The sequence below is a fragment of the Falco rusticolus genome, chromosome 9 (assembly GCF_015220075.1).
Source record: "Falco rusticolus isolate bFalRus1 chromosome 9, bFalRus1.pri, whole genome shotgun sequence".
NCBI classification, from domain to species: Eukaryota; Metazoa; Chordata; class Aves; order Falconiformes; family Falconidae; genus Falco; species Falco rusticolus.
This window is the reverse complement of record NC_051195.1, coordinates 10,733,980-10,761,271: the sequence shown is the minus strand read 5'-3', so window position 1 is coordinate 10,761,271 and position 27,292 is coordinate 10,733,980. Positions and strand designations below refer to the sequence as shown.

The 27,292-nt window shown below is 39.2% G+C and overlaps 1 protein-coding gene across 1 annotated transcript in view; it reads right to left on the bottom strand.

Annotated features, from left to right (window-relative positions):
- Positions 1 to 10,354: 10,354 nt before the first annotated feature.
- Positions 10,355 to 27,292, bottom strand: part of RET (ret proto-oncogene) — an 88,211-nt gene continuing 71,273 nt past the window's right edge. The window contains exons 16-20 of the mRNA XM_037400752.1: positions 25,391 to 25,461; positions 21,238 to 21,375; positions 19,198 to 19,297; positions 16,914 to 17,061; positions 10,355 to 14,995 (exon numbers count right to left, since the gene is read on the bottom strand). Coding sequence (XP_037256649.1) covers positions 14,838 to 14,995; positions 16,914 to 17,061; positions 19,198 to 19,297; positions 21,238 to 21,375; positions 25,391 to 25,461 — 615 coding nt within the window. The 3' untranslated portion in view covers positions 10,355 to 14,837. The remainder of the gene's footprint in view (positions 14,996 to 16,913; positions 17,062 to 19,197; positions 19,298 to 21,237; positions 21,376 to 25,390; positions 25,462 to 27,292) is intronic.

The window sequence follows — 27,292 nt, the reverse complement described above, 5'->3', positions numbered from 1 at the left end:
TCGTGGCTTAGGATCTCATGCACTGTTCAGCTGCCTGTGTGAAGGGTGGCCTGTAACAGCTTAAAAGGCTAAGGCCAAGAACAGCTCAGGGGGCGAGTGAGATTATAATAAAGTTCTTTCACAACCATATATCAAATGTTTCTGGCCCCACTCATCAAAAACAGGATCTTGCTTTCTCAAAAGCAAGTAAAGGCTCATTCTGTAAAGACGTGCAACCCCCCACTTGACGTCACTGCTGGTTTGCCTGCGACTGCTCACCTGTCTGAAAGGCAGGCGCTCGGTGCTCTCCAGAGCAGAGCACGCGATGGTCTCGGCAGCAGAGGCAGCCGCCCCTGTCCCGTTACTGCTCTGTTGAGGTCTGCACCCCATTTAGCACAGAGCAGCCCTTTGTCTTCAGGCAGACGGGGGGACCTGTTCATAAATAGCGACACCGCACAGCCTGGGAAGGGGCTGGGTGTCCAAGGGCCTGGTCTGTTAGGTCTAGATTTCCAGCCCTTAGACAAGAAAGGTCTTTCCAAGGAATACCTTAAATAAACGGTGATTTTGAATAGACAGGGTTTTCCCATGTGAACTGAGAACCCTGTTCTTAATCTTTGTTGTCAGGTTCCACTTCACTGTACTGGTCCATTAACAGGAACACACATGAGGCTGGTGTGCCCAGCCATCCATGCACGCCCTTTCCTATCCTTTGAAGCTTGTTATGGGACTGGATCATCAAAGTTAGGTACCCATCAAAAATATATTTGAAGGGGCTCATGGAGGAGTTACCGGAAGATTATAGATTTTCACATAGTTGTTCCTGAAACTAGCTGCACATGGGTTCATTCTTTTTTTTTTAAACAGTATGTAAATATACTACTATTTTAAACCTGACCTCATGCGAAGTTTCAGTATTGCATATTACAGATGACTGTTGAGTACCCATCAGCTCCTGTGTGGCTTCTGTGTTGAGGTAAATCAGCAGGAGTTTACTCGACACCTGTGTTATTTCACTGATACTGGAGACTGCAGTGTTCTGTAGACATACTAGTATTTGGAAGTACGAGAAGGTAACAGAATGGAAATTACTGACTTCATTAACAAACGCTACAATATAGATCTCCAACAAACTGTGACAACCCTGCATCACCCACTGGTCAGTCTACAAAGAGCAACCAGGCTCTGAATACCATCCTTACGGCTTCCCAGGTACCGCTTTTCTGCACAAGAGCTGGTTGCCACTACACGGAGAGATCTCTGCAGCACCTTACAGGAGATTGTACACAGAATACTACTTCTTTGAGTGCCATTTTCCTCTAGAGTTCCTTCACTTCCAGAAAGACTATTTTAATTTTTTTCAGATGGAGAGAAGGAAAGAAAGATAGGTTTCTAAAACTCCACTAATAACAATTTGGGTATTCATGGTCATCGCTGTATAAGAGGTCTACCGCAACAGGAAAAACGATGTTTTTGCAGTTATGTTGTGTATAACTTCCTGACACTTCTCTCAGAATGAGCTATTCAAAGATCAGACATTCCTTCACAGCTCAGACCTATATTTATGCTGACAGATGTTGTAGTTCCTATTTGGAGTTAGTCTTACAGGCCTACAGAGGAATTCCCGGTTTTTTTGTGAATAAAGCAGGCAATAAAAAATTTAGCAAATGCCTGTGATTGAATATACAATTTATTTCAGCCTGGGGATTCTTCTTAGAGAGGTATTTGCAGACCTCCTAGCATCTGAAATCAGTAAATGTATATACACAGGTGACAGCTTTGGATTCTATTAAAATATTATGATAGGATGATTATTTTAGAGACACCGAGACAGACTTGGAAAATGTTTTGCTAAACTATGGTAAACGCTGTTCTTAAATTGGTACAGTTAGGGGAAAGGAAGTGGCTGGCGATAGCTTATTTGAGAAAGGAGAGTTTTCTAGAACAGCATTAGCTCCAGCCTCCAGTGGTTTTGGGTTTCTTTTCTTGCCCCCTTTTTTTTTTAAGCGTATGTGTGGGCTGGAGAGGAAGAAACAATGGGGGAGGGTGTGTGGAAGAGAGGAGCTGATCTGAGAACAAGATGCCAAAGTGAAGGAGTAACGTAAATGAGACCAAAGGAGAAAGGGAAAAAAAGCAATCCTTCAACAGTGGATATTTTTGTTCTCTTATCCTCTCGAGCTGAAATGAAATGTGTATGCGGAATAAGAAAAATGATCTGTTATTTTGCCTGAAAATTCAGAGCTTTAATTGCCAAACAATAGTCATTACTTTGCCTTGACACAGGGCGCTTTGTCAAATACCACAGCTCAGCCTTACTGATGGCACAGTTCCAACATGATTCCATGTGAAGCCGTTTTCTCTATCCTTGTTTTAATTGTTGAAGATTATTTATAACAGATACTGAACAGCACAGCCACAAGTACAAAGAATTTTTCATAGACTGAAATAAACCATCCTACAGTACTTTAATCATCTTGATTTATATTTTCTTCCCTTAAAATCCTCATTTTGAGCTTTTATTTTAACTTATATTCCATAACCTTTCGTCACTGGCCCTGTCCAAATACATCTTGTTGCTATGGGCAATGAAATAAGGGGTCATAGGAGAGGTGGTGTGCTGCAGTAGAATTAACTTATTTCTGGCTTGGGGAATGCTAACCTTGACCTTAGGTTCTGCTGACAACACTGTAGTCGTCAACCAGGTGACCAAAAGGCTAACTGGGGGCTCGCTTTGTGTGCGCCTCCCAAAGTGAAAAGGACACCATTACTGTCTTATTGTTACCATGGGGCATCTACGATGAGTATTAAAGGTGCTTGGAAGGTCTGGCTACTTTACTTCACTGCTTTAGGGGCTGAAATAATCTCTTGACTTACAATAGGTTTAGGAGACATGGTGTGTATGTAACATTACTTTGTCCCAGAACACCAGAGGAACTCTACCATGCAGTAATCTTCCTATACTTACTGTTACTGTTCCCTTTTATTTTGCATCGTAGCGACATTTTGATTTTGGCAATGCTTAGACTTTTGGCCTCTACGTCTTTGAATGCTGAAGGACTACATTTATTTATGTAGTGGTTTTGTACCAAATAAATACTAATTGTTTGGTATGATAGTGTACTAAAGTTTGGACCCAGAAGCATATAATTTATATAATGCTTGGGAAATTAACTGCTATAGATTGTTTTTTCCTGCTGTTTTGGGATCATGCTTGCTAAATCACTTCCCTTCAGAAATTCCTGTTAGAAAACAGCCTGTACAGACTGTACCAACCACAGTATCAACTGACTTTAAGTTTAATGTAGAGTCCTTCTATAAATTAAAGCAGGCTCAGTACTTATTCTACTCATTCTTGAAAACAAAAGACATCCCCTATCAGAAAAGCTAACTGATATAATCACAGCTGTAAGTGAATGTAAATAAGATTTAATTTTATCTATTATCTGAAAAAGCTTTCTGCTGGTAACAAAAATGCTTACCATAGTCCACTAGCTTTTTCTTTGAATCGTGATAATTTAACTTAATTAATGGCCTTGGCATCTGGAAAAGTGTATGGAAGGATATATCAGAATTGCTTGGATACAATCTCTTAAAATAACTTCCTCTTTTTTAAATCAGTATGTAGTCACTGTTAGCCACAAGTGTTTTCTGAGCTTTTTGATGGTAGCAAACAGATCCCAGAAACGTTACTGTACAAGAAGTATGAGCGTCACTTTTGTTTGTGCTGCAGAGCAATGAGAATGCAGAAGGGGAATTGCAGGGAGCTGCGTTAAGTGCCTGGGCTCCGCTGCCTGTTCCACCTGAGAGCAGCAGGCAATATTCTGCAGCAGCAGCTGATCATTTTTCCTGGCCACGTGGCCTTATTTTTTCTGGCAGGCACAATGGGTTGTATGCCCAGGGCTCCACCGCTCACTTGCAACTGCACTAGGGTATCACAGCAGACTAACCAGTTACGACACATCTGGAAAATAATCCACATATGTAGCGCTGGAATTCTGCTTGGGTTTATTTCTGACTATTCCAAGACACCTTTACTGTATAGCTTCTCGTCTAATGACACCGAGAAGCACTTTAGGCATTTATCTAAAAAGAGAAGACAATTTTGACACAAATATGTTGACTATAAAGCATCCCTGAAACAAGTCCAGGCAGCTGTATATATTCTGTACGTAGAATGGAAAACACATTAGGAGGATTTTGACTAGAGGACTCAATATTATGCAAAGCATACCAAAACCGACACATTCCTTTTTTTTTTTTTTTTTCCTTCTCCAGTATAGCAGAACAGTAACCTCTTGAAACTATAAAGTAATATACTTAAAATCAGTCCCATTAAATTACTTTTTAAACCATAGATTTCTCTGTCTAAGATGCAGAAAGATAAATACGTTAGATCATTCTATAGATGAGATTTAAGCCAAGCAATCTTTCATGAGCATTCCTTGCCTAAGAAGATAACAGTATAATTTATCAAGGCGTTTGCTTGGTTATCTGGCTGGGTTCTTTTTTGTACTTGAAAACCTCGTGCACCAAAGCTCAAGCTATTCAGATCAATATCTACATTAAATACAGTATCTTCATAAGAGGGAAATATTTGTGCTTCCTTCATCTGAGATGCTTCATGTTTCATACAAAATTTTCAGTATATCAGTATTTAATATGCCTTGCTGCATGATCTGTTGTACCCACTGAGCCTGTCCACCAGTCAAAAAACCCACCACCACCTTCCACACAAAATAAAGACCAAGCTGTAAGGAGGCACAGTACAGAGACGATCACCCATGCTGACAGATTAGTAAACAGTTAGTACAAAGCTGGTGTTCATTTCTTTGTGCAACAGACTGGGCCAGAAACAAAGAAACTTCTCATGCATTCATTGTCTGTACTGTGCTGGCCCATTCCTGGCAATACGTACCCACTCCACTCCGGAGTGGAGTATCTTTTGCCAGCGGTAGCTCCAGGCTTGTCTGTCACTGCCCAAAAAACGTCTCCCTTCCTTTGAGTCCAAACTCCAGTCAGTTCATAAAATAAGCTATGTTTGTTTCTCTCGTTTCTGGTGCCACCCATTGTTGCCTATACATCATTAAAATGTTTTTAGGTGCAACATTTTCCATATTTGTAAACTGTTCCTCCCATAAAATAACTTGGAAATAATAGTAAAATCACATTATGACTGATTTTATTAGTAGTGCTTTACTATCAATGGCTGGAAAATTCTTACGATGTTGAAACAGTGTAAGGCAAGGCTAAAGAAAGGTAAGATGTACGCTGGTCCCTCATCAAGAGGGACCCTCCTGGGTACCGCAGAATATCAACAGACAACCAGAAGAAAATACCATACCTCAACTGAGGAGCTGAAAATACTATGTTTAGATTTTCATGGAAATCAGCATCTGTTCCTGTGGTGCATAAAAACAGCGGCTCATTAAATGTGTTAAAGCCAGCTGTTGAGACTTCACTATTATCATTACAAAACCAGTTGGTAAAGATGGACTGATCTGCAAAGGCAGGATCAAACGTCACTGCACTACCTTCCTAGCAGTCAAAAAAGCTCCTCTCCAATTTTTTACTTATCTGTTTTATCTTTATCTTTGTTAAGAAAAAGCTTTGCTAATGAGCATCTTGCAACGGCTTACATCCGTCGGTAAAATGGGACTCCAAATTAATTTTGAAGCAAGATTTAACATTAGAAATGCAATCATAGGAGAACTGAATAGCAAAACACTTTGAAATTCACTTCAGTTTGTTCCCACTCCTTCTCAAGAGCAAGGAAAATTTGTTCCTGCTTCTCCTTTCCTGCTCCTATTTTTAGAACTAGAATGAGAAAGACATGATCTGGCAGCTGTGCCCCATTTAAATTAAGAAATATCAGGTTCAGAAGTATTTACTAGATGGAATTGAATGGTTATAAATGACATTTCTATTCCATTTTTTTTCTCTTTCTAGTTTAAATTTCAAGAATGTCAGTTACCAGTTCTGTGACTGTGCTAGACTTGTACTGTTTTTCAAAACAAATCTTATCTATGACGGGATAAGTACAGACATAAAAAGTTGTTGTTTTTTTTAAATTGTCTGTTTCTGCAACACAAGCATCTTAGAAACGGTGTGCAGGCTGTGTTAAAGTTAGACATACACCCAAAACGTGAGGATGTACATTACAAATGCAAATTATAAAATTTGGCTGTGTATAGCAGGTGAAAAAACCCACCTGCTTAACCTGCGCATGCCAACAGGCTGCTGCTAATTTTGTGTATGTTTGTGGGGGGTGAACATCTTCAACATTGATCTCTTGGGCACAAGCCTGCTGCTTCATAGCTGGCACTGGTACAGGCTGGCTCTAAGGTTTGGTAAGACCCGGGCTAAAGGCAAGCAGCATGTCCCGAGCCCTCCAGCTAATAACGAGCCACGAAGCAGAACAGGCAATTAGGATGACACTTACTTGGGGTATTTACACGGGGAAACCCCAGCAGGGCTGGGGTTCCGGGAGGAGGCGGTGGTGCCAAAAGGAAGGGGTCCTTGGGCATCCCTTGCCCGAGATGGGTAACGGCCAGCAGCAGCACAGCTTTCTGTCCCAGCTCCCCCGGGCCCGCCGCAGCCTCCACGCTGCAGAGGGAGGTCAGAGCACAGCGAACCTGACGCTGGGGATGAGGAAGCACCGAGGGACTGCATGGAATAAGAAAGTAGGCTAAAAGCTCTAATCTCGGGGTTTAATTTAACTCCAGTATACAGAGTAATTTAGGGACTCGTGTTTACCTGCGACACATAGGGAGGTGCTGTTTAACTGCTGAGGGGGATGCAGTATTTTTGTGAGCTTTCTCTTGAAGTGTGGATTCTAGGGGCGATATGCAAGGTACAGTACAGTACCTTTCCCTCTGCTTCCCTGAGTGATGTTCCAATCCTGTAGGACAAGGTCTTTATGTCCGATGCCTTTTATAGCAATAAAGATAGTATGTGCTACTCATATTGCTGCATTTCAAGGTCTAATACCACAAATAGTGTTCTGTGTTGCCTAATAAATACACAATTATCGTTGGAAATGGTAACTATTATAAGTAATCTCTAGTTTAAGGCCTGGCATTTCAAAACCTTCATTTCACATTTTGTAACATTCGTAAACCAAAATGGAGACTCAGTTAAGCAAGTCAAAATGATTCAAGAAACATTATTTCTGTTTGGTTAAAATGTTGTCTCTGATGACAACTTGCTGCAATCTAATTTGATTGCTTACTTTATCTTTGTGCATAGCAAATGGTGATAAATATCTTTCAGTATAAATGAAAATATTCTCAGTAGTGTTTTTCCAAAACCCCACATCATCTGTTTCTGCTCAGTATTTAACAAATCGTCACAGTTCACTTTAACAAATGATCCTGGAAGAGCAGCACTGGGTGAGACTTCCAGCAGTCACGTTTTAAAACAAAAATCCTTATAATCAGCATAAACTTAATGCTTTTCTATTTGCTACATCTGGACCAGGCCACTGTTCAGAAAGCCTCTCTACACAGGAAAACCAGTTCAGCGTGTGTTTGAATGATATCCTGACTCAAGGCTAAAATCTCTCTCAATTATTTATACCCTGTAGCAGAAAGAAGCAGTCTAGGCTTCTGCTGGCAGATCAATCACTGGCAGGCCTGGCCAGACAAAAATGATCTCGGAGAACAATGAGCTCCACTTGCTTCTTGCTGCCTGATTCTTGAAGCTGCATACACATTTATGAAAATATACTACAAACCTGGTATTTATCTCCTAGGTATTTCCGTAGGCTTTTCCCACGTTTCAGTCTTCACAACGCTCTTCCAAACTTTTCTATCATCTTTACCAGCTTTCTCAAGAAATGAGAGCAGCCCTCTCAAGCAGCCTCCTCGTCTGTCATATTAGGCACCGTGTACTTGGGATTCCACTCTTTTGATATTTTCCTTGGAAGGTTGTAATAAAGTTACTCCAAATTTATTCCTTTTTTTTTTTTTTTTTTTTTTTTGGTAAAATACTCTTGAATAAATGGATACTATTCTTATTATTGGTAGCAATTTGGTAAACGAGTAGTAACAGTGTATCCTACTGTTTTATTGTTTTGCATTGGGCTGCGGCTTACTTAAAAAATCTGAAAGAGGAAGTGGGATTGTTATTTTTTCCCCAAAAATAACCTTAAAATTTACCTAAATAAAGGCAAGCAAGAATCTTAGCAAACCAAATTCTTATAATACATGTTCATTTGATTTAGTTTTATTTAAAAAATTTAAAACGCTTCCATCCTTAAGCATAGTAAATTCAGTCAGGAAATTGCATTGGCAGGGAGCTATGAAAAATGGCAGATGTTGCAAATGAAAATTGGTGCTGACATCAAACTCTTTTGGCTAGTATCACATCAGGAGGGAAAGCCCTGAACAGCTGAAAAATTATATAAGGGCTTTAACAAGTACTTACGTGACCTGCAGAATGCAGAGATATCAGACTGGAAACTGCAACGTTTGACCGATGTCCAGATCTAGGCTGAGGTTCTACAGGAATTCAAATCTGTGGCCGTATCATGGGCTAAAAAAATGAAGTTTGGCAGTCCAACCTTTCTGTAGTTGTTCTGAACGAGGTTTCTACCAGCACACATCAGGCAGAAACTTAGGGAAATGCATATGTGCTCCAACCAAACCAGCTTCATTTGCGTCTGAACCCAGACTGGGTCTGTTCACGTCTCTGAAGCCCCTAAAGATGCAGAAGGTTTGTTTTGGCATTTCCAAACCTTTCTTTTGTTGCCAAGCATTTGTTGAAAATGGAAATCTAAATGTTTTTGGCTAGTGATAATTGCACATTTGGAGAGAATCATATAAACAGATTGGTTAACAGTGGGAGCCCAGTGTTGGAACTACCAAGGGGTTTTAATAGCTACAGCTTTCTGTGGGAGGAGATGTGTTAGCTACAACCCCATGGGACGATTTTAAAGGTCTTTTCCAACCTAAACGATTCTACGATTTGATGTAAGAATAACTTTCTCTTTTCTTAATAGCCTCAGAGCTCTGGGCATATACAATCACAAACCACGCTGTTTATTAGGTACCAACCTACCACGTACATCAACTTCTCAGTTCAGATCAGGACTATACTTTTAAAGCGAACCTCCATTTTTAACTTCAGATTGCTGTTGTTACATGGCAAGGTTTAAGAACTGAGTGTAAGACTAGACCTGTGCTTCCCAGCACGCCTCCCTGGAGCCCTCCCCTGACACCGTCCGTTGGCCTGTGCCTGGGAGACACGACGTTTCTGCTGATTCTGCCCACTCGGTAGCCTGTGCGTTCACAAGCTTCAGTGGTGAGAAGACTACGAATAGAAGAAGGGGTCCCCGTCTCTTCACCGTCTCAAATCCTTCTGTCCCTTCGGTATATGGAAAAGTCTGCTGGGGGCAAATTCACATTCCTGCCCAGATGGGATCACATGGGGAGTGAGGGAACAGTGGGGTGACAGCCGAGAAGAAAGAGAACACACCCCTAGTCTTTGCAGTCTCACCTGCTGACTCCTGTCCAGCAGATGTAGTGCTGGTGTGGTCTGTAGTAACTCCACAACTACTTTTGGCACCAGCGTTGTGAAAGATTAAAATCTTACATGTCTGCAGAATTCAATATTAAATTATTTCACAAACATATTTCTAAAACTAAGGGCCAAGACGTGTTGGCTTACGTTCTTTTCTGTCCTCCAGGTAGAGGAGATTATGCAATACATAAAACCCCAGTCCCGCTACAATAGACATGCTTTTGAGCCAAGGACCTCTATGTCCCTTTCAGGACATGCCAACACATTTCTGAACTTAGGAAATAATAATTTATGGCTCTGTTGATAACAATCTCTTCCAGAGAGGGTGAGAAAATGAAGCTTATAGATCAGCTTCCCCCGCAAGTCTTAACTTAATGCTTTATTTGTATGTCATCTTGTAAATACAAGAGGAAATTTATACCGAACAGTGGTCTAACCTAACTTCCATGGGAGCTTCTGCAGGTGCCAGGCTGATGGGACCTACCCCTTAACTACAGGTGTGCCAGCTACAGTGACCGCCTTTACCCTCATACCCTACTCACGTTTTAAAATACGGTATGGGCAGCCACATTCAGTAATTCTGCCCATTGCAACTAGTAGTTCTTTCCACTGCATCGATATTGTGATAAAATAAGCATCTTTTATCTTTTTTTATTGATATTTTGAGTCAAGATTTGCCCGTTGGCTATGCTTTCTCTCCATTAAAAGCAGCAGAGGTTTATCGGGGACATAAGGGGAGGTGACCTAGGTCAAAGCTGAGTGCTTTGTGAAAACCCAGTCCATTTTTATATTTGGCAGCCAATAAAAAAACCCGAACCAAACAAAACACCTATTGTAAACATCACTATTTATTCAAAATATGCATATTACTTGCTATCAGTGTAATGGTTTGCACTTCTACAAACGTCTGTGCTTAGCTGATTAAATGGAAAGTTTTTCTTGTGGCAAGGTAAAAATGCACTTGAACCAGTTACCTTATATGTTAATACACATTTTCTTATATCAGCAATGATAGAAATTGAACTCTCAGTTGGTACCTAATGACAATAATCATTACATTGTCAGTTATTTGAAAAGTTACTGATTTTTTTAACTACCTTGGACATGAACGCACTTTTCGTTCGTTCTCTTCTCTAATAGAGAAACTGGGAAAGTTATTTCTTGACACGTACAACTGCAATGCTCTCAGATTGTTCATACCATTTTGGATTGGCCTGTAATCCATGCAAAACAGCTCCCAGATGAGATGAAGTTGGATTTTTATGAAATGTACCTTATTAGCCCAAAGGAAGGAGCCAATTATTTCAGATGAGCTTAAGAGGAGGTGTACTTATCTGTACTCAGGTAGGCAAAACCTTTTTACTTAGTTTCAGAACGTTATCAGCAAAATTAACTTTCATAACAGCTCAAAGAAATACATTTTTAGCAAGAAATCTGTTGTGTTGAGATACCATGCAACCCTTTACAAAATCAGGTAAAACCAAAAAATTCACCATGAAAAGAGAGGAACTAGTCACCTTCTCAAAACGCATTAGGAGTCTATATCTCTCTGTATCATAACTGGAAGACACAGGTGTTGTCCCAAAGAATTAGAAATGAGAAACAAATATGAAGTGCAGCTTACATCATCTCTTTACTGAAGCAGTTAATACTGAACAACATTTCATTCACTGTCTCTTCTAGATATACGTTAGAGAGACATTTGTGCTTACCTGTCTTCTAGGGTCTAGTACCTGCTTCTATATACTACTATTAGATAGACGAGTTACAACATTGTGCTAGGGGTGGGTAGACCTGGGCTACTCCTACGTTATATTTTGTTAATATCCATTGTACTTTTGCTAGCAGATTATTGGGATATTTGATTTTAGACCAGCAAATGTTTATGACCGATTTATTCATGAATGATTCCACTAACTTCAGAGGGGCTAATTGAATTAGATGAAGATAGATGCAGGGGACCTGAACAGCTTAGGTTTTCTTATGAAGATTTTGCATACTTTTATACATCTTTAGGGAATCATAGGGTTCTTTTTTCAGAAAGACAGCTCAGGCTGAAAAAGGCAAACCATTTATCTCACTACGGACAGTCTGCACCTTGTTTCTGAGGGAGTTGCTTGGCGCTACCTAGGAGCTGGTGCTGCTGAACGTCGTCTCTAGTATTTTGTTGTAAGTTTACCATCATAGCTGCAGTGAGAGACGCAGGGCTTATAGGTGGGCTGAGTTTTGAAACAAAGCATTTCAAAATTACAACTTTGTGGTTTCTTTTTTAACTTTTCAAAGTTACAGCAGCAATGTCCTTTTTTGGTATATTTTGAGGCTTGTGTTATTCATATAAAATTGATTATTAGATATCAAGGAATAGAAACTTATGTTTTTTCACTGTATGTTTTTGAGAATTACTTAGGTCCAGTTGAGCGAACCGTAGAGATTCTTACACATTTTGCATGACAAATTGTAGATAAACCCACATGATTTAAGTATTATGTACCTCATACTCAGAGGACAAGGTTTTTTTAAATTGCTATTATATGAAACAGGCTAATGTCTTCAGATTAACATCTGCAACCTCACAGTAGATTTCCTGAGTATCATACCTCTGGAAAAATTTGTAGAAATGAATATTACAATAAATGCCTTGTGCTGCTGTAAGTAACGACTGGAAGGACACATGAGATTCACCCTCTCCCCCATCTGTCACAACTCAAAGCACAGATGAGGTAAACCATGTCATCTCTGCAGATATTTAGAAAAGGCTGGCAGAAATTTTTAGAAAGTTATTCCCTCCAACCTGTGCATTTAGGTGAGTCATTTGTTCCCTTCAAATTCACTTTACTCAGGGCAGCCAAGTGCCTAAGTATTTCTGGCACCGATGGAATAATCATCTGCAGTATCATTTTTTTTCCCACATGGGAAGTACATTTACTCTCTAATGGGGAACTGAAACAAGGTTGTCACCATTCTGACTGTTGGCAACACAGAACAAATAGGAAACACTTCAAGGGAAATATTTACAAAAATAGTGTACACAGAAGACATAAGAAGCTTTCATAATACGAATGAATTCTTGAAAGTAATAATCTATTTCTTACCAACACTCACGAGTAGGGAGTCAAATTTAGTTGGATTAGGAAACACTTGTTAAGAATTTTTCATTAATTAATGCAGGTAATTGTGCACTGCAAGTATAATGATGAGCTGTTTATGTATTGTATATGCAGAACCTATGGCCGATAACACAGGTGACAATAAATTTTTCACAGGAATTAATGGTTGAAACAACATTAACTCATGCTGGAAGTCTAAAATACATGATACTTTCTGCATCTGCCGGTTATTTCAACATCACTTACTACCCCGCTCACCTACTTTACAGCAGTGGTGGTATTGCAGGGCTTTTCAGGTTAGCAGCTGGACACTTCACATCTCCCAGCCGAATACTGTTGCTGCAGATAGCTGATAAAAAGAAATTCTTAATTTAAGGAAAAATAAAAATAAAAAAAAATCTTGATGCCTTGATTGCTCGTGGCAAATAAAGAATCCCCATTTACAGACACAAAATATAGGAAAAGGACCGGACAAAGCAAAAAGTTACCACAAGTGCCATTTTTCTCTCCTTTTCTCATAGATCTCTCAATAGAAAAAAAGCCCATGTAACGGGCTTAATTTTCAGCGCCATTTATTTTAAAAGTATGCATTCTGAGAGCTGTGTTGTGCCAGGGAAGACCACCATTGTATCGCAGCTGAACCCCTCCTGGATACATAGCTGTATCTGTTTACTCTACATTAGCATTTACACAACACAGCAAATACTGGGACAAAGAAAAAGTCACTCTGCTTGGTGCTTGCCTGAAACCAGGACAGGATCCGGTATGATACCCAACAGTGCAGGTATTTAAATTCCAACACAGCACTTTCTATCCCACTTTTTCGTAAAATGAAAATCTGTGTTTGGGTTTTGGCAGTCTGACTCCTTTGTTTCTGAAATCACAGACTTTAATGGAAACATAAAGCTGATACACAAAACAACAGCCGGAAACAGCTAAATTGGATTGTAAGTGACAGGAGCAAGCTTTGGTAGAACTGGATTATTTAGAATAACCATCACAACGCTAACAACGAGTCACTCGGGATTTACGTCCCAACAATTGTATCAAACAGAAAGTTATCTTTAACCATATTAGATTACAAATAAAGACAAAAAGGTAGTGCTGAACTTTTCCTCTTCCACATAGAACACAACCCACAGTTTGATCGTTCTCCCAAATATCAAGTCAGTGTTGTAAGCACATTTTTATATTTCACCTTAACAAATTCCGATGACATTTTCCTTGATATAGTCTCATTAACAGTAGAGTTTTAGACCAATTTTGCTGTGCAAGTGTTGTTTAGACATGACTTTCAAGGTAATAGGTTTATTTGGTATTACGGCAGTGTCCTGTGCATGGCAGTGTATCCAATTTGGAGCCGAGAGGACTCCTCCAACCCACTGAATATGAATGCAAACAAAATCTCTTCAGTCGAATTCAATCTAAAAAAGTCCTGTACGGTCTATTTTGAACTCATAAGAGGAATTATGATAGTACAAGATTTAACATTAGTAAGATGTAGGTGATGGAAAGTAAATTATGTCAGATGAACACTCTCGATTGCCATCAGTCTATACAGCTTATCTTGTATCAAATTTATCTCCATTGTGCTAAAGGTAAGAGAAGTTAAGACTAATAAAACAAATTCTCTTAAGACAAGACAATACATTTTACAAGACTTGAAATGTTGAATCTCAAGTCCTCTATTGAGTTACTTAATGTTTGCTTCCAAACCAAGACACAGGTTTCGTTAGTGCCAACATCATCGTAACACTTCTCATTTGATAGCAAGCTCAGTAATTTGGGAGCCTGTTTCCCCCCTCCCTTCCATATATTGTTTGTGCTTCCTGCTTAGATCAAGTGGTCATACGCTAACAGCCACTATAAAAGTAGCAGTTCAAGTACATTTTCCCATCCAAAAAAGCTGCATCACAGGAGGTTTAGTCTAAAAAACAGCGAGAATAGACTGCGAGGCCATTTGCAGTAAGAAGTCGCCAAATGGAACCGTATGCAAAATGGCAATCTAGAAAGACGTACTGGAACCACAACTCTTATCCAGCTTGATATGTTATGTGAAAGGGGAGATCACAAATCCTAGTGTCCAGCATGAATAACACACTTTAGAAACTACCAATAAAAGGGTTTGCCAATTTAAAAGTTAGTTGTTGATCGTACAAAGAACGAGCCAATGGACTTTCCATTCTTTGCATCTTTGTTCCCCTCAGGAATCCATTACCTTTCACAAAGAAAATTTTAGCTATCAAACTTGTCCATAAATTTTGCCGCTGAGTGTGAAACCATCCAGTTAGCATATACACTATCATTTGCATATCTTGAAAACACAGAGTTAGTGCCATCGAATCTTGTGAGTGGAACGGGGCTCTCCTCAGGCCAGTTCGGGTATGACATGCCTAAAAATGAAAACAGATAATTTTTTCTGCACTGAAGAACCATAACTTCATGTGCAGACAGTAAGGCCCTTGGCAAAACTCCCTTCAGTATTTTAAGCCAGTCCACTGGATTTTGTCCCAAATCAATTCATATAAATGATGTTTCGAAATCCTTGAAGCACAAATTCAGAAGTAGGCAAAGACCCTGAAAAAATAAAGTGCTTGCTTGATAAAAAAATCGCATGTGTGTATGCACGTGTGCGTAATAAAAAGCTAATAGCTTTTTTATCATTTGATAAGCCTCCAACTTTCCGTAATTTTTGGTTTCAACAATCATGCAGCAGTATATTGCTTTGCAAGAGGAAGTTCTTGCTGTACAGGAAGTGCTCCAAGAATTAATAAACCTATTTGGGACAGGATCCAAAGTCCGTGCCAATGACTGAGAGTATTTCCATTTACTTAAATGGGCGTCTTTCCTTTGGCTTCAGTGAGGTTTTGGGGACAGTCTCGCTCCCTCACCAGGGATCCCCTGCTTAATTTCAGGAAATCCCAGGAGCACAACTGAGTAAAGCCCAACAAAGTCCTGAGCACTCTTGTCTTGATTCAGCATTTAAACGTGTATTTCAGGCATGCAATTACTTGTATTGAGTCCAGTAACTGCTTCTCGGTTTAGGCACAAGTGATCACCAAAATGGAAGCAGAGTGCTTAGCACCATGTTGATCCAGCTGCACAAGCAGAGAATCGTACCAGGGTCAAGATTTTCAAAATGGAATTCTGATTTTGTTGCTTAATAAGCATTCAGCATCTGCCATCAGCCTCGGTGGCAACTTTTTGTGTTACTGCATTCTTTGAACAATCTGGCTGCTAAGTGCCCCAAAGTGAACCTGAGTTGGGGGAACCTGTTAAAGAAAATCATAGCTAGGGTATAGATTAAAAAAAAAAGACCCAAAGCCATGTATTAATGGCAACTTTTAAACTACAAGATCCAACTTTTCAAAAGTCATACTGCTTGAAGGATGAAAAAAATGTATCTGTAATGTTAGTAAATATCTAAAACCATGTAGAATATTTAATCAGGAGACAAAATGTAGGAGTTTTGGCAAGAACCATTTTTACTGTCCATCTCACCATCACAATATGAAAGCATATGTTCTTTTTAAAAACACTTGCTACATCATTCAATCAAGGCTTAGTACTGACATTTTCATAATAAATCAAAGGACGTGAAAACAGCTGAGTGTATTTTGAAAATACCCACTGTTACTTCAATTTTCAAAAGACTTTACATGTTGATTTAGTCTGTATATAATACTTATATACAGTATTTTGACCTTTTGTATATAATACTTGGGTTTCAGTCTACGATACATTAAATAGACATTTCAGCTTATGGATCCAGAATGCATTAACAGCAGCTGAAATTTAGAAATACATCTTGATAAATGAAAAATGTTGCAGATGGGTCTTATCATTGAGCTATGGCAAGAAACAGTATATATATATATAAAAAAAAAAAAGTCTATTGCTTAAATTAGAGGTGCAGATTCTAACATACTTTAAATGTTCCTAGCTTTCCCCAACAGGATAGTTGAATTACTCATTAGCATTTTATATTTCCCCTGAGAATACTTCCCTGATTTTTTTTTTCTTTTACTGTATGATATCTAGTCATTTTACTTATTTTCACATCCTTTTAAAAACGTTTATTTTAAACACAGCTGCAAAATGACTAAAGGATGATCCTGATGCAAACTTTGACATTTACCAAAAGAAAAAACAAACAAACAAAAAAACCCAAAAAAAGCTTCCAAGCAAATTTTGATTGGCTTCATTCAGACAAGAAACACTGTAATGGGGTTACAGAGTCTGAGAACAGTGCAGAAGAAAAATCATTTTTTTTGTGTTGCTAGAATCTAGTAAATGCATGTGAAATTCTACCATAGAGTTTGTTTTCAATCCATGTGGAAGGGAGGGTTCGAGGGAGGGGAGCATTATTACAGTCCACGAGTGGTGTCTCCTCTTCTGAGAGCCCATCATCATAAAGTAAGGAATCAGACGGTGTGGAAGCTGCAAGATCTAAGTAGTCCTAAGGAGTGAACACAGAAAAGGCTGGGTTAACATAGGTGGCAGTGTTGCTGGTTGGGTATAAAGGCCTCACGTGCATCTGGTTTCTTCAAAGCAAGTAACTACAGACCCCACTGCATTTCTCTTTTGATAGTACCTCTGGCACCTGAGCAGGCTTTCCCTTTCTGCGACCATAGCATCTTTGGTAGTATCCAATTTGGAATCATAGAAGCATTTAGGTTGGAAAAGACCTTTGAGAACATCAGGTCCAACCATTAACCCAGCACTGCCAAGCCCACCACTAAACCACGTCCCCAAGCACCACATCTACAAGGTTTTTAAACACCCCCAGCAATGGTGACTCCACCACCTCCCCGGGCAGCCCGTTCCAGTGCCTGACCACCCTTTCGGTGAAGACATGTCCCCTCACACCCAATCTAACCCTCCCCTGGTGCCACCTGAGGCCGTTCCCTCCTGTCCTGTCCCTTGTTCCCTGGGAGCAGAGCCCGACCCCCCCTGCCTACAGCCCCTGTCAGGCAGCTGCAGGGAGCGATAAGGGCCCCCCCGAGCCCCCTCCTCTCCAGGCTGAGCCCCCCCAGCCACCCCCCATCCCACGGGTGCCCCAGCCCCCTCCCCAGCCCCGGACACGCTCCAGCCCCTCTGCGTCCCTCTTGACACAAGGGGCACGAAGCTGAACACCATATTCAAGGTTGACAGAACACTAAACACACTAGAGACATTAATACTTCCCTTACTTAATTCTGTACATCAGTAAAGTAACCAAGAAGTTAAAGGGCTGTTCTAACTGATTTGTTTGACCTTCACTTTGTTTTACCTCATACATATGTATGCCTGAAAAAAAATATAGAGAGATACATATGTGCACTTAAAGAGAAGGTACTCAGATCATCTAATCATTTTACAAAAGCTATTACATAATCATGTATAAAATTAGCCATGTAAATAGTGCCAAATAAAGTTTTTGCTGCTGCTGCTGTTCTAAAATGAAGTATTTAGGTCAACCGTAATAATTCTTAGGTTTTCATCTATACTGATGAATTTTTTTGATGCAAAAACCAAATGTGAAGCATTTCCAACTAATCTAAAATATACTTTTTCCTTTCAAAGTGGCTTTTCCTTTGGAAATTTCCTTTGGAAAATTTTCATAAAGGTAAAGTTACCTGTTTTAGTAAATTGAAAAATCTTCAGAATTTTTCAGACAGAAAGGCGGAAAGATTAACAACTAATTTGTCGAGCTTTGTTTTGGATTATCTTTGATTTTAATTATGATGAAAATTACAGAAAACTTGCCAGCCTCTGTATTACAAGTCTGTCACTGAGCACGCAGACCATACGCATACTGATTCTCAGCAGCTATAAGTTAATGATTGACAAGTCAGAGTGATTTAATGTACAGCCTAGACCTTTCACTTTGCCCTTTTTAATTTAGAACTTACTTCGACATCCACATCCTGAACAAAATCATTCCCATTTATTACTTCTTGCACCCAGTGTAAATGCCATCACATTCTCAAGCCTGACAGTGGTTGCTTTATTTCCTCTGTTTTTCATTTGTAACTGCCCACCTTCACATAACCAGCAGGTTATTTTTTTTTTATATTATGTATCTATGCACAAGCAGGTACATATACACTTTTATAAATGTATGCCACTTGGACTTAGTTCTAGACCTCAGCATCCATTCATTCAAACAAAGTCCATACAGGATTATAATAGTTTTGAAGTAACTGAGAATGGTGGAATCATACAGCTTTCGTACCTCTGTTGCTGTCAACATACAATTAAATCAGATTCAAGAAAATGCTGCATTCTTCTAGTTCTAGGCTTCTTAGAGTTATTTATTCATGACTTCAGTTTAGGACTAACACTTCATTATTATTTTTTTTTAATTTAAGAAAGCTAGAAAGATTAAGGATAACTCATCTGCATTTAGGGTTGAAGTCACCAAAGCCACTAAATGAAGTAACACTGCTTTCAAAAAGCTGGGTGCATTTTGAAGAAACTAGATATGTAAATGCTTCAGAATTTGATGAAAAGTAAACTAATTTTCTTTTTTAAAAAAATAATCCTTATTTCTGTATATTCAAAGTCAGATGATCACAAAAACTTTCAAAAACTCATACTTTCCCACACTTACCCTACTCTTCACCATCATTTTCTCTAGCTCCTTGCTGATCTCAGCAAATGTTGGTCTTTTATCAGGCTCTTGCTTCCAACAGCGCAACATCAAGTTGTACCTGTGACCCACCACAAGGTGAAAAAAACCCCAACAGAATCGTTAGAAGTGGGTCGTGTTTCTGCTCAAAAAATGTATAGCACCGAAGCTGAACCGTGGCACGAAAGCTATCCACAAGTACATCAATCTTTACGATATGTTCTCTTAAACATCCCTTTGAATCAACAACTGACATTCACAAGGATGGGCTGTTGCTTTCATGGGCCTTTATGAGTTCAAAGAACGATGCACTTGGCTGTCCTTGAAGGGCTGTAGCCTTAGGTTTCTTTCTTTATTTTCACTTTCTCAAAGGGCCACCTCATGTGTAGGCAGCATGCCAGATTTCTAATTGGTTTTGTTTGCATATGACTGGTGTGAGTCTCTCAACCTGAAGAACTCTGCTGTTACATCAGAAAGTAGAATTTTTTTCTTCATTTGTTGAAATCCTAAAAAGTGTCTGTGAGCTTTTCTTCAAAGTGAAGCCTAACCTAAGACTATTGGTGGAAACTAACATTCTTTTGATTACTTCTATCATTGTTATTTTGATTATATCTGTTCTTATTCTGTCTTTAACTGTCTTTTGTAGCATACAGAGTGGAAACAAAAGGGAGCAGGAATAAAGTTTTATAGCTGAATGACTATCAGGCAGACACTGGGATGTGTAACTCTCCAACCTGTGCCTTTCATGTTGTTTTTCTAGCTCAAGTGTTTTCAGGACTAAGCGATCTAGTCAAAAAAGTTCTCTAATTGTGGAAACAGTTGGCTACAAACACTGCAGCAAGCTATTGGAAAGCACTGAGGTTTTTTGCCCTCATCTATGATCGCTCTCTTACTTGACTGGGTAAAGCAAAGAACACAATTTAAGAAACATGGTGGGCTCTCAAAGGCTCTCAGAAAAATTTCTGAGTAGACCAGAAAAAATCTGAAGAAGTCAGAAAACCACAATGTGGCTTGAGTAAAAAAAGAAACTCAGACATGATCAGCTTGCCTAACCTAATAATTATCAATGATACAACATATGTTTGAGGAATGAAGTCTTATTCCCTGTTGAGATGACACAAAGAAAAAAATTAAATATTAAGTATTTGCTAGAGTATATTTACCAGTGACACTTGTAAACTTCTACCCTGCTCTAAGTTCAGAAACCCTTAAATGTTTTTTCTTGTTATATAGTATTAAAAAACCCCAACAAACTATTATTATTTATACCGTATTTTCTCAGCCCGGATGTGGCCAAAGCATCCCTCATATTGAAAATCAGTCAAAAGAGATGTTGTAGTGATTGTAGCCTGGTAACTTTCTAAAAAAAACCTGACCATGACCACATTTGCAGGCTGAACATAAAATCGTGCCTCATCTCCAAATACCATGGAAGAACCACAGAGAGAAGATATTTCACATTGAGAGTGTTTTAATAAATCAGCCAATAAAGTACGAACTGCCTCCAAGTAGAAGAGAAATTGCCATGGGCTTATCTGGACTTATCAAGTCACAGAAAATTTGTGTCTTCTAGGACATAGATTCCTGTGTCAGTGTATCATTTCTCCTATGTAATGCCAGGACAACTAATAGACAATAAGTGTGGATGGAACATCTGTCTCATTTGCAGAAAAGTACTGAAACATTTGCTTGAGTATTCCAGCTACCACTATGTTTTATGAAATTCTCCTCCTCCCCCCACCCTCGGGAGTTTTGAACATTCAAACTCTCTAAATTGTTTGGTAAGCGTGTTACTCAATATCCTACAAATATTTTGGATGTGGCTGCAAGCATTCTGTTGGCAATTCTTTTCCTACACTTTACTGTTCACTAGCTTCGTTACATTCTTTTGAGGACTGCATATTTTGATTATACCTCTGAGATAATACAGAATAGTATTTCTGTGGCATTTATTTAAACCCTTTAAAAATTATTTATTCAAGAGATGTTTTATGAATCTAAATAAGATCAAGAGCTACTTACATTTCTTCACTGCAGTTTTCTGGTCTCTCCATTCTATAGCCTGTTTTTAGGAGGTTAAAGAGTCTTTCAGGAGCAATACCTGGGTAGGGATTGCCTCCCAAAGTTACAATCTCCCATAGCAGAACTCCAAATGACCATCTGAAAAAGAGAAAATGAGACTTTATTTCGAGCAGTAGGTTTCAAGAACTTAGTGTGGCTTTCACACAACAAAACTCTTCCTAGTGTTCTGAAAGCCCAATGAAATCCAAGACATTGCCAAGACAGAGGGGCTGTACGGATGCGTATAGGGCCATCTTGTTCCCAAATACCGTTCATTAAAAAGGTTACCCACCAAGACAGTAAAGACAAGGGATATGCCTCTTGTATCCACTGACAAAAGCTAACTGTATCCTGGGAAGGCACATCATCTCTAGACAGCAGAAAGAGAAAGTCCTTCCCACGGTGGCCCAGCCCAAAGGCTTATTCCTCTTCTGTAGGGTGCTCCTGGAGATGCCTCCCTTTTTCCTTTGGCTACAAAGGGAGTCTAACCTCCCCAGTTAGCCCTTATAGGCCTATTCAGAAATAACTGTCTGGATTTACACAGGCTGGCTCAACCAGTTACCAAGGGACTGGTTTGCTGTCTTGACTATGAGGTTGTGTTTCTTCATGTGCACAATGTATTTATTTCAACCATAAGCAACACCTTTGATTTCAGCTGGTCTGTTGGGTCATTTCAGTGATTCAGGACTTAATTTTCATCTTAGAGTTGATGAAAGAAGCAGAAGGAATTTATTTCTGAAATACCAAATGCCTAAAATAGTTCAGCATAGAACAGAAGACAGAAGAAACTGTTTTCTGAAATGAACAGAAGAAATGGTGACTTCTTTAACCTACTTTATTGATGAGCTCAAACCAAAAGATCTTGCTCAATGAGTTGGAAGTATTTAGATAGATTAAATTAATCCATTTTTGGAGGGCAGGCCAGGAGAAGAGAGGCAAAAATGGTTTTCTTTCCTTAGTGGAAAGCTTTTTTCAAGACACAAAGCAGCTAGAAATTACTCTGAAGCTGCTCAACTGACCGAGCTGCCAAAATTTGCATCTTCAAACTGAAGGAAACCAGCCAACACTGTCTCACTCAAAGGGGGTACTCAATAGGATGCATCTGGAAGCAAAAGTACATACAGCTTATGAGAAATGTTAGGTTTTGTGCTCTCATCATTGGGTAATATCTGTGAAAACTCTGCTTTTAAGAAGATTTTAGGAAGCGTTACACACCTAATGCCAAACCAAATGGCAATGTCTACCTCCCTTTGAAAATTCCATCTCAAAATGTTAGCCACAAACCTCACCTCCTGCCTGACCACATTTCACCTGTGCTTAAAAGAACGGGAACCCTGGATGTACAGCAATAAAACTTCCAAAATGGGCAGAGAAGCCAAAGCAAGTCTCAGGCAGCCCCAAGTGATATGCTGCCATTTTTCTCCCTAATGCCATTCACTGAATTAATTTTTAATCACTCTGCACATTCTTGAAAGCTAATGAATATTTATAGCATTTTCATAGACTTTATTATTATACCTCCTCATATACCCTTTTTGAGGCCAATTATGCTCTGCCATCAGCTTATAATTCTGTCCATGATTAATTCAAATAAACTTTGTAGCATGGCAGGTTTTATTTTTAAAATCCACCTCTTCTGCGTAAGAGGAATTTTACAAAATACAGAAGGAGGGATCAGACGCATAATTTCTTAATTAAAAGTTATTTAGTAAATGGGCATATTAGAATAGAACGCTGTAGAATGCTGCAATGATTTCAGGTCATTATACAAATTAAGTACTATGGGAAGATAAACGGGGGATGAAAAATTTCCCATTGTGCTATGTTTATTGCTGAATAAAAATGCAATCAGAGAAGGTCAGGAAAGAAAAGTATGTGAAAAGGAAGACAGTAGGCTAGCTTTCCACTGATGTCATACACCTCTGAAGCAAAAATGGGATTTTGCAAATGCTGGGAAACGGTACTGCTATTAAGCACTGCTAACCACTAACTATACAGAAAGGCTTTAGAAGGAAGAGGCTGGAAAACATAAACACAGACCATCGGGGAAAAAGCATATTGGAATCGTTGTTGAGTATATTAATATATATATGTTCAACTAAAATATAATTCCATCACCGCAAACAACAAAGAATATTCATAAAACAGTATTTTCAGTGAATATAATTATCTAAATTAACAACCACTGCTGCAAAAAAAGTAGTTAAGTTATGGGTTTGCTGCTGTTGGAATGGCACTGATGGAACTGGCACTGGAGAGGATTTGCGCTGCAGCTCTCTCCGTGTGTCTCAGTGTTGTGCTGTAGGCACCTGAAGGAGCTGCTATACAACACTCTTAGATTACTTCATGTATAATGACATGAATAGTGAAGGTGACCTCACCAGTGAGCCAAAGGCACCACATAAGATATTTAGACCTTTAATGTCATCGTATTGAAGCGGACATACAAAGCGCAACGCAGCGCTCTGTTAAGCATACCTGATGCATCTCCAAGAAAGCTGGTAAATCAGCATGTCTTTACACGGGGATGCTTATCCAGATCTGGGAAGCAGCAAAGCTACGCAGCACCAGCGTGCTGCCCAGGGCTCTGAGCTAGCTTGCTCGATGCCAGCTGGGCAATCTCTGCATGGCTTTGTATTACGTGTATAAGAGATGGGCTCCTGGGCTTAATAGCAGCCCATCAGGCAAACAAACGGGGAGGAATGGCACTGGATCCAGAAGATCAATCAACAATCAAAGAAGATGCAGTTACATGACAACACAATCTGTTCTGGCCCCAAACCATAGTGACAAATCTGTTTTGCAGAAAATGATGAAATTAAAAATACGCTAAGAAGTCTTTAAAAGAATTTTACCAATTCTCTGGGAAAAGTCACTGTAGAGAAGCAGGTCAGCACAACAGATATTGTGAGGAGGATAAAAAAAGACCCAGAAAAAACTGTAAGCAGACCTAAGTGGAACTGACACTCTTCTGAGAATCACCCCCATGTTTTCTCTTTTCTTACTCCAAGCGAAACAAAGTAAATGAAAATATTTTGGAAATTCATATTGTAAGGAATTTCCAAGGCAAGCAAAATATTTTATGTCACTAAAACTGCTCTGACCTGCAGAGAGAAAAGTAAAAAGTGAATGTAAATAATTTTAGAAGTACAAATCAAGAGGTTCCTATTTGCACATGCTGCTATTATCAAAGTGTTTTCCCCAAAAGCGGAATGTCACTGTGACCGGTATGTTTTACACCAGCTGAGTTTAATGTAAATAAATACTAGTCAGATTCTGATTCACAGGAAATTTGGAAGGTATCAAAATGCTACCTAGCAGCAAATCAGACATAAGTACTGCTGCTTTTGTAGTGCTTTAGACTTTTTTTCTCCTAAATAAATAATACTTAGGTTTAGTGTCTGCCTGGTGAGTAGTCACAAGAAGCACTCATCCCAGAGAGGAAAAAAATGAAAGTATCTGATCCCGAGTTAAGTGTATACACACTCCTCTGCCTAGCTCCTTGCTTATCAGACATGAAAACAGCTCAGCTGTGGTTGCTTTGCCACCTAATCATCACAGGTGGAGACAAGCGCATATCCATCTTCAGGATCTCTGTGTCCCTAATCATGCAAATGAACTTGCATCTTGGCACCGGAGCCAGACTGTTCCCCTAAGGTTTGGGCTGGCTGTCCTTAAAATTAATTGCTGTTTTGTCATTGATCTCAATAGGAGTGAGGCCAGGCATTAAATTCTTCTTCCTTTCTTCCCACCCCATCCCTTACTTACCAGCAAGTGTTACAGACAAGTGATTAACAGGAATCGGGATGTTTGGGTATGACCATTACCTTTAGCAAAGACTAATGATTTTTGTCTGTATATTCAAAGCCGACCTTGTCACATGAACACATCCAACCCTCGTTGATTTCAACAGTAATTATGTGCCTAAATACCTGATAATATTTTCTTCAGATTTAGTTCAACAGCAGAAATCATATGTATTGTTGCCAGCTGGTGTTCTTCACGTCTCTTTGTAAGAACAACAGCTTTAGCTACTATGTACCTTGCTGTGCTTCCTCCCTCATCTCCTTAAACAAGTACAGAAACCATAAATAATGCAAGAATTTACACTTACACATCACTCTGTGTTGTATAGATATGATCAAATAGGGACTCTATGGCCATCCATTTAACAGGTATCCGACCCTGGGAGGAAGAGAAGCAACACTGCAATTACTGGTTAGAAAATTAAGTTTCCAAGTGGAAAACCAAGGTATTTATTTTCAAACCTGTACCAGGTACCCTAACCATACTCTACTATTTTCCAATGGGCTGAACAATTTGGAATTTCATAAGAAAAACAGTGAAGAGAACAATTCTAAGAGTTTGTAAAATCACTCATTCATGTCATTCCACATACTTCAGTAATCTAATTACATGCGATAAGGTGGGGTGCTTTTTTTTTTCTCCAGATGGTCATCAGTGTAAGTCAGATAAACTCAACTCTCCTCTTAACAAAGAGTTTCATCCAAATAGTTATTTATATTCTTCAAACATGAATGTCTGTCTTCCCATTGCTTTTGGGAAATGTGCAAATGCAAAACTGGTGGGGCATGGGGATCAAAGAGGAAGAGCTAACTCATTTATGTATGATGCATAAATAGAAGCGCCTAGATGTTAACATACCTTTGGTTTCAGAACTGTACCTGCACAGTCATATTTGATTACTGGTTACTAAATTGAATCTACAAGTTGCTACCTCCCACTGGCAGAAATTGACTCATAAAATCTGAGAAATCTGCTCCAGATATTAATGAAAACCCAGCTTTGCAAAATTTCCAAGATGTTTCATAACCTTCACAATACCACTAGCATTCATCTGCCTTACTTGTTCTCATGAGATTCATATATATATATACACACATATATATATATGCGCAACAACTGTTCCAGTAGGATTTGAAACTTATCCTTCCTTCCTCTAAATTTTTTTCTTTTCCCTGTTTCCCCATGCAAGCAGACAGATGCTTGCTAGGCTCTGAATAATACTACAGCAGCGAGCTTCTCAGAAGTAAAGAGAAAATATCCATTCAGTACATCAACACCCCACCAAATAAAATGAAACTGCCTTTATGTAAATGCATCACTCTTAAAATACAGAGCAACTGGTACAGATCAGTGTGAAACACATACACCAGAAGATAGCTAAATGAACATAGCAAAGCCCTTTTACATATGATCACGTCTCTCAAAAGGTGGGATTTTTTTTTCTTTGCAGCTTGTTTTGACTTATGAAACATTCACACAAACTGGCCTGAAAAAACAGGGAAAGCTGAGCTGAAAATTCACAGTATTTGTCATAAAAAATTCACAGATTTCATAAAAATAAAAAAATTTCACACACACAAAAATTCCGTTGTTAACTCTTTCATATGAAGTCATAGAGGGAACTGAACCAACACTACTCATGTTAGAAAGAGTCAACAGAAAGTAGTGTTAGTGAACGTCACGGCCTGGCCTGGGACTGACGTGTAAAAGTTCTGCTGTCAATGACAGGCGGATGCAAACCAGCAGAAAGCAGGATTTGCTGTGTTTGACAGTATTTCTTACAAGAACAAATAAATGACAAGCCTCAATTTATCATCTTAGTCTCAAAGTGATTATGCTCAAGCATTTCTTTTCAGGGCAGCAGTGATGTGACTCAACAGCTCGTCTTCCCATCGCATTTATTTTGCACTGTCCTCCAGGTGAAACGTTGCCTACGCTGAATCCTGCCGCGGGCATTGCGAGCAGACGGACCTGTACCTGGGCACCTGGCAACAATTTACTGTGGCAGGCAAAATACAATCGTTTTAAATAACCTCTGGCACTTATTAACTCCTGATCTACCCCGACCTCTGATCTACCATTTTGATTAAGATTTGGTATCTTTCATACATTTAGAAGTATTTGTAGGAGGGCTTTGCTTCAAGTCCTCCACATAGATGTGGTAAACTCCTGGAATAAGGTTATTTATAGAAACTGTCTGCATCTTTTT